Consider the following 8,590-nt stretch of genomic DNA (forward strand, 5'->3'; position numbering starts at 1 on the left):
TGGGGCTCAAACTCTTAACATTTAACTATAAAGCTCCTCTTACCAACATTCATAAACACCAAGAGTCAAGGTAGGTTTCATGATGCTAACTCTTAACCATGCGTCAATCGTCCCAGATACAATATCCAGCCTCTTTCTGGTCAGCAATTGCCGGCACCCGCTCAGTGCTACAGTGGCTGATCACCTGATTGGTGCCGGTGCGTGCCAGTCACATAGAACTGGCGGGGCCTCAAACACCTCGATCTAAATGAGACGCGGAGTTTTTACGTCATCTTCAAGCGGCAAAAACTGGAGGGAGGGGTTGTGAGCGCGCCTCGGTGGTGGTGGGGGCTGCTGGCGAAGGTGTCATGGCTGCCGCCGCCGTGGAGCTTAGTCGCCAGAGCAGCAGTGACAGGAGCTTGGAGCGGAGCTGCAGCCCTAACCTCTCCCGAGAGGTGCTCTGCGAAACCTTTCGCTCCCTGCGCAACTTGGTTGGACAAGTGAGTAGTGAACTGGGTGAGTAGGGCGTGGGAACCTTCCGGCCCCTCCCCCCTTTTTCCTCTAGTTAAGGTTGCGGGCCGCCGAGCGGGAGTAGCTCAGGCTGGGGGAGGAACCCGGGCCCCTGCCGCCTCCGGTCCGAGAGAGGAGGATGGCTGCACGGACTAAGTTGCAGGGACCGGTTGCAAGCTAGATTTTCTTGCAACTATTCTTCCTGTTCTCTTACAGGTCGCTATGAGTCGGAATCGACTCGAGGGCAGTGGGTTTTATTCTCCCTTAGGAGTGAGGATAGTATAAATGAAAACCTGGTTCCCCGAGAGAATGAATGCGGAAAAGCTTCTCTTAAGGGTTTGGGAGGCGCCTGACGCTGAGTGTTCTTTTTTCTCCAATTCATTTTAGAAATTGGTTGGTCAGTGCGGCCTGAGATTCTGGAAAAGCGCTCTCTACACTTTTTTTTGGTCGATTTGCTCTTATGAGTCAGTTTTTTTTTTTTTTTCTTTCTGCATATCACCTGCATCTATTAGGCTTTCAAACAGGGAGGAAACTAAAAGGAATTAATCGAAAATACAGCATAAAGTTGGATGCGTTGCCCATGGTTGATTTGTGTGCATCAGAACTCTTTTAACTATTAACTAGTTTAACTGATAAATAACTTTAGTGTAAATGTCATTGTAAAATTGGGTTTGAAAGGATGGGCTCCTTACTCTGTTCGGATCAACTCAGTATTTGATTTCATGGTATACAAGTCAAAGGAAATTTTAAATGAAAAACAACCTGAAAAGATGTTTATTTGCCTGCTTTTTAAAAGGAAATATTTTGTATCTTAGATGGAACACTTTCTAGCTATAAAACTTTGTTCAGCGACTGGTAGTAATGTCTGTAGTCAAGTAGACAGAGCAGACATCTGTGTTGAAGATAACGGTTAATTCTTATGAAGATAAAGTATTTGTCCGATTTATGAAAATTATTTTTTAAAGACTTGGGTGTATGGGGAATTAATTTTTTTAAGTTATTTCAATATTAAAAAAAATTCTAGCATGCTTGTCATGACTTACAAATAGCATTACTCTAAACACTTAGCCTGGTATAATGGAACAATTATTAATGGAATCTGCTAAAAGGTAGAATATAGCTTTTAAATTTGGTTGTTTGCCGAGGAATTACCAATGATGTTTTTAGAGACTTGAGGGCTTTTGATTAATTATTGTTAACATTTTAGTCTTAAGGCTCAAGACTTTTAAATGCTTTAAAATTTAGAGAACTTTTTATTTCTATGGTGTGGATATTAGAACTTTAAAGTTTATTCATGTTCTAATGCTAGGATGAAAAAAGTTTATACTGTCCTATTATTTACAGAAGGTGTTTCTGTTTCAGTAATGGAATATTTTTAAAAAATTAAGATTGAGGAATGATTTAAAACATTTCTTTAAATTTTGTGTTCTGAATTTTTCAAACTCATTTAAAAATTATAAACATTCAGGTATTCTGTAGGTACAGGTAGAGGTGTGATTAAAGTCTACTCATGTCATCTATCAAAAATGTTTAGAATAAATATTTGTTAAGTTTACATGACGCAGTGAAGGAATCTTCTATACAAGTATCAAAAATAAAATTGTCTCATCAATTAAACGCTAATCGTTTTGGTAATATTCTTTATATTTTGAGACATATTATTTAAAGATAAGAATAAAAACCAGAGTATTATAATACTTATAAAATCACCTCGGGGGAGATCACTGCTTCCTTTTGCAACAAGTTAGAAGAATTTAAAATATGTGCATAAACTCATTCTGTATAATGCTATTGTATTATTGGCTCTCCTCAATAGAAGCATAAAATTGAATGTTAAAAAGTATTTTCTACCCCAGATTGAAAAATTTATTAATTTTTGCCGATTTTAACCTAAATGATTGCCTCTGGATGGCCCCATTTTACCAAGCTAAAGAATTGTTTATTGTTAGCTTGGATTTTCTTATTAATTTAATGAAGTTTTTACTGAAAATGCATATTTAAATAGTTGATATTAATAAACTAATACAGATTTTTGAGTCAATGGTGTACCACTACAAATTCTATAGGGTAAAAATGTACAGAGAATTTGTTGAACAGATAGTTGAATGTATTAGGGTAGTTTTAATTCATGGCGTTATTATATGGCTTTCTTGAAAGACCAGGTATCCTGTTGCATTTGAAGGCTTTCATAATTGTGTTGAATTGAAATGAGAATATGATCCAAACATTTAGTTTTATTTTCCCTAAGTTACTCTTTTCTCTAGAAAATTTGATGCTTTGCTTCGAATGAGGATTGGCATACTTTATCACCAAATCCTATTCATAAATTTGTTTTACTTGACTATAGATCTCTGTGAGGTCTGTAAAAGTATAGTAGTAGTTTATTTCAATACATAAGTTGTTGTCTAACAAAGTCTTTATAAAAGACATCAAGGTAATACAAATTAAGAGGAATTTATCTTTGCCAGTATAGCCTACATAAAAGTTTATATTTCTTTAAACTTGTCTAACGTGAATGTTAAATGCTTCTGGTCTCATGTTCAAAGGACAATAAATTTCTGTTTCGAAGTTTTCTTTCAGTATACTGTTTTTTATTGGATGCTTTGGATGTCTTTGGTTCCTTGTACAGTAATTTATCATTTTGTTATATTATAATCTCACCTGTTAAGGTCTATATTTGAACTCATGCACTGCTGGTCTTTATTTTGTAGAAAGCATAACTAATTTTTTAATAAATATTTTCTGATAAATTAATATATTTAACTTGATTCTACTACGCATTATATTCTTATATATTGTGCTATATATAAACACATGCCCCCTAGAAAAATTTATGGTGATTCACTTTTATTCACTCAACAGACACTACAGATAGAGGCTCTCATTCTAAAATTTTTTCTTACTTTGATATTAATTTTATACTCATCTTCTTGGTAGTTTTCTGGATATAATTTTATTCTAATAGATCACTCATATCCAATTTATAAGAAATTTTCACATAATGAGCCCTCACACCTTACTAGAAAATAGTATTTAACAAAAGATCTGGACATTCCATCCAGGCCCTGGCCATTAATTTCACTGTTGTGGAAAAGTGTTTGTTATTCATTTTCAGATTTCCACAGCTAAATAATAGTTTATTTTTTATCTGAAGTAGATCAACGTGTTGCCATTTATCCCTAGATTTTATAATGTGTATGAATAATCTTGATTTTAAATTATTTTTAAAAGTTGAAAACAATGAAAATGTGATTCAGAAGACATCAGAGTTATGATATATTTCAGGTATGTATTGTGTACGTATTTATCTAACAGAAGGAAATATGCATATTAGAACTTCAGTAATACAGTTGTACTTCTTCTGTTTAATGCTCTGAGTTAGTTGTAGGATTCTGAATAGAACAAGCGTATCTTGGACCGTATCCAAAGATTTTTAGATATTGAAGTATCAAAAGAACCTTTATCATTCGTGGATGATTTTGCCTCAGAGATGGTCCCAATACACTGACTCAAGAGTAGAATTAGAACAAAATGGCATTCTGATTTGTTATGAAAATCTGCACCTTTCTTGGACTTTATAAAATGATAACTAGGTAGAGTATTTTAGTGTAAGATTAAAAACTTGATAACTTTGAGCAAAATAGGTATGTGTTATTCTATAGAAATCTTATTTTTGTGACAATCCCATATGTACAGCTTAATCATGTAATTTTTGTGATGTTGCTGGTTTGCCCTTTTGAAGCTTAACCTCAGAGATGATGTGGTGAAAATTACAATCGATTGGAACAAACTCCAGAGCCTCTCAGCATTCCAGCCTGCATTGCTTCTTAGTGCACTTGAGCAACACGTTTTATATTTACAGGTAAATTTCTTGTTAGACATGTTAGCTTGATATTGAGAATAGAAATTAATTGTGATTAAATTATTAGCTGGAGTATTTGTCAGTTCTGTCTCAACATTATATGAATAGAGTTATTAATAAAAGGTTACTTACATCCAGATTGGATCCAAATCTGTTAATTTACATAGTGATCAGGACAGTTATAGGAATATAGGCCAATGTGGGTATGAAGATTGAATGAATGCATTTCTATTCAATTCTAGACTTGCATTGAAAATTCAATACAGTTCCATCTATGGTGGGTTATAATTAAGCAATAAGACCCGGCAGGTGTGTGTCATGCTATGATAATGATTCCATGCCTTGGGTGAGTTTGGAGGCTCATGGAGTGCTTTCAGTGGTTCAAGAAGTGGCATTATCCCAGCATGACACATCCTGGAGTGTCTATTGCAATTAAACAGTTTCAGCATAGTTTTTAAAAAGAAAGTAATTTCTGTGACATTAATGTCTCATCTTGGTAAGTAGCCAGTCACTATTTTATCTTTCTTTTGCTTAACAGTTTTAAATAACTCATTCTTTATATCAGAAGTCAACACTGAAGTGTTATTTACAGTGGTATCATATTTTTTTAATATTTCAGTTCAGTAACTAAACAGTATTATGACCTTGCTTGTTTCTAATTGAGCATCTCTGCAGTTATAATTGATGTAAGTTTGCAGTTTATCTCTAATCAAAGTGCAAAATGTGTAATGTCAAAAAAATAAGTGGAAGAACTGTTTGGATTGGTCAGTTTACTGCTTTTAAGGTTTCAGAAGAATATTTGGTATTGCAAACAATGGAAGCAAACTCGTAGGTATAAAAAAAAAATTGGAACATTGATAAGTGTTGGTGTGTTTGATTAATGGAATATACATTAATTTTAAGACACCCTTTCAATGACTTTGGGAAAACGTAACTCTCATGTTAGAAGTAATAGTTAACCTTAGTTTTAAAGGGCAGAAGCAATAAGCTGTAGAACTCAAGTGAGGCCTAATTGTGTGTGTGTGGAGAGGATGAGTAGTATACTTTACATTGTACAACAGGGCTTTTTCCCCCCTCTAGTATAGTGATCCAAAACCAACCAAACCCATTGTCATCACGTCTGTTCCAACTCATAGTGACGCTGTAGGACAGAGTAGAATGCCCCACAGGGTTTCCAAGGCCGTAATCTTTATGGAAGCAGACTGCCACATCTTTCTCTCACAGAGCAGCTGGTAGGTTCGAAACTGCCAACCTTTTGGGTAGCAGCCAAGCACTTAACCACTGCACCACCAGGGCTCCTTAGTATAGAGATAGGCACCTATTTTCAGCTATGCATGTTGGTAGTTTTTTTTTTTTTTTCTCTTGTTCATTTTCTTTTTTAAAATTAAATTTCATGACCCAGAAGATAGCCTGCCATGTCAGGAAAAGCCTGAGTGTTCACTCAGCATAACACCTATATATTTCATGTCTGTGCTCTCTCATTCACTTTGGCCAACTGCAGTTTCAAGTGGAGAATCTCCAGTGATATAGTGATAATGCAGGGCTTTGCTGAGTGAGAGCACTGGCTCTCGTGTTAAGGAGGAAAAATACTAAGCCTTAGTGTTCTGAGGAGGCATTTGAATGACATGTTAATTAAGTGGCATTGGTGCCAGAGGCTGAGCCTTTGATTTGGCACAAAATAAAAGATGAGTGACAGAATGATTCCCTCAAAGAAAATTTAAAATTTCCTCAGGTTTTCTTTCTTTTTTTAAAAACAGATGTATAGCAAATGATAATGGTTACAATAGCAGAGAACAACAAACACTTAATATGTGGTCGATTTATGTATCCTGATATGCCAATTTCTTATATTTAGCAATTGATATTAAATGTTACATTCACTTAGCAGAAATTTCTATAAATATGCTAAATATGTCATTAATTTTGATCAGTTTGAACCCTAGCAGATGGAATTGTGTTCTTCTCAGCCCTTTTTAGCAAAACTTCGGCCTCTAATTAAAGAAGAGAATACAACTGCTGTTGAAGAGATAGGAAAAACAGAAACAGGCAACGAGAATCAAGTAAATGCCAAATTTCCTGTTGGCAACCTGCAAGAGGAAGAAAAGCACAAGGATTGTGATTTAGGAGATGTAAAAAAGATACAGATCCGATTTGATCCAGAAGTAGTTCAAATAAAGGCTGGAAAAGCAGAAGTAAGTTTTTATTGGGGGAAAGTGTAATTTTTTTTAAAAAATCTTAGGATTTTTGAATTGTTAAAACATGCTTCTTTGTTATTTGTAGATTGACAGACGAATATCTGCATTTATTGAAAGAAAACAAGCTGAAATCAATGAAAACAACGTCAGGGAATTTTGCAATGTTATTGATTGTAATCAAGGTAACTCCCTGGAAGTTAACTTTCACAGGATTTTAAGCACAATTTTTACAGTTGCTCTGATCTTTCATTTGTTTTTAAAAAGTGAATAAAATTAACAACACAATTCAGTTTATTTCACAGGTTTATTTAGGAACCAAGGTAGCATTTTTTTTTTCTGTTTAATAGTAGACTGTACTGTAAAAATGGTTATCATTTTGGTTGCATAAAATCAATAAATGTTAATGTAGAAAGGCTAATGTTTACCACAGGGAAAAGATTATTTTAAGTTCCGTTCGAAAATGAAGGTGAAGTATGAGTGGCAGAGTTGTTTGATCTCACTTGTAAGAAGGAACTGAGCTGAATAAATTTCAAGCCCATAAATGTACTTATGAAACTATGATGTTAATACCTAAAATGTACTTAGTAAAGTTAATATTCCTCAAGAGGGAGCAGTTTTCCCACTACTCCTGAGCTGTTTGAAGTGTTTTATGTCATGATAAAACCAATTTTGTCATGAAGACCATGTGTCTTATGGCTCTTTTCCTTCTTTCACAGTGCATGATTTTCATCAGATTCTCCTTTCCCTCTCCACTCAGTGCTGTAGTGCATTTACAGATCTGCAGGTATGCTGCAGAATACAAAATAGTGCAAAACACTGCCATAGATCACACTTGGGCATCATGTTAATAATCAGAACAAGTAGACAAGTAGTTCTTAGAAAAAATCATGGACAAGAGTTCATAATTGGAATGAATGTTTTTCTTGTTTACTCTAAAATCACTTGGCTAATTAATATAAACACAGAATTGTCAGATGAACCTAGATGTGATTCATGCCACATTGGTACACTGATTCTTTTAATAATGAGATAATACAGCCTCAAGCTGAGTCCTACGTTCAGCTTTTTCCACTGTTAATGTTACACATGCATACCTCTAAATTTGGTGTATTTTCCTGTTAGCTTTTTAGAACAGGTGCCACAGTGGCAAAATCTCAGGTACTACAGTCTGACTGCAAGTAACTGATGAGAAAGGGTTTGCTGAGAGAGCAAGCACATTTGTCACTAATGTTATTCCTCTGTTCTCCCTGCTAACTCTATTAAACCACTGGGGATAGGAATTGACAAGAATCTAAATGCTCAGCAGGATTTCTTGGCCGATTCAATCCCTTGCTGGCTCAAAACAGTGCTAGCAAGAATTGCTGTGGAGAGTGACTAGCACTCATACTATCTTCACACCATGCTGAATTTCTCACTGATGGGTCAGTTAATCTATATATTTGGAATATAGCTCTGGTATGGATGATAGCTTCTTTTTTTAACCTTAGCCCCATGAAATGCCAAAAAGAGAATGGTGAAGTGATGGCCCTTTACACATATTTTGAGGTATCTTTATAAGAAAGAAAGAAAATGACTGTTTGGTATCTAGATATAAAAGATAAGTGAATCTGGAGTTTTATTCACAGTTTGATTTGTCAGTAGTACTACTTTGTTAAGGAAACAGACTGAAAAAATACAAATGTATTTTAATGTATTAGTCAGTTTGACCTAAATCTGAACAGTGGAGTGGGAAAAAAAAATCAAATTCTGTAGGGAAAAGAAGAATTTTCTTTCAGTATTGATTTTCCATCCATTTTTATAAAATAATTGAAGGATAATTTTGCAGGAAATTTTTTGCCAGTGCTTAATTTTACTTAATGTTTCTTTAAATATTATAATATTTGTAATGTTTATGTATTATGTCAACATCTTTCCAATCTTCCTCCTTGGTTTAAATTTATTTGTTATTATTAAACTTATTTATTTATTTATTTATTTTTGATTTTCTTTTTTTTTTATTGTACTTCAGGTGAAGGCTTACAGAACAAATAGTTTCTCATGAAAC

The 8,590-nt window shown here is 34.5% G+C and overlaps 1 protein-coding gene across 2 annotated transcripts in view; it reads left to right on the forward strand.

Moving 5' to 3' along the window:
* Window positions 1-281: 281 nt before the first annotated feature.
* The window catches only part of MBIP (MAP3K12 binding inhibitory protein 1), a 24,084-nt gene continuing 15,775 nt past the window's right edge, over window positions 282-8,590 (forward strand). For both annotated transcript variants that reach the window (XM_004376501.2, XM_012555597.1), the window contains exons 1-4: window positions 282-479; window positions 4,232-4,351; window positions 6,319-6,543; window positions 6,632-6,728. In XM_004376501.2, the coding sequence (XP_004376558.1) occupies window positions 348-479; window positions 4,232-4,351; window positions 6,319-6,543; window positions 6,632-6,728 (574 nt within the window). In that variant the 5' untranslated portion in view covers window positions 282-347. The remainder of the gene's footprint in view (window positions 480-4,231; window positions 4,352-6,318; window positions 6,544-6,631; window positions 6,729-8,590) is intronic.

The sequence above is a fragment of the Trichechus manatus genome, unplaced genomic scaffold (genome assembly GCF_000243295.1).
Source record: "Trichechus manatus latirostris isolate Lorelei unplaced genomic scaffold, TriManLat1.0 scaffold00043, whole genome shotgun sequence".
Classification (NCBI taxonomy): Eukaryota; Metazoa; Chordata; class Mammalia; order Sirenia; family Trichechidae; genus Trichechus; species Trichechus manatus.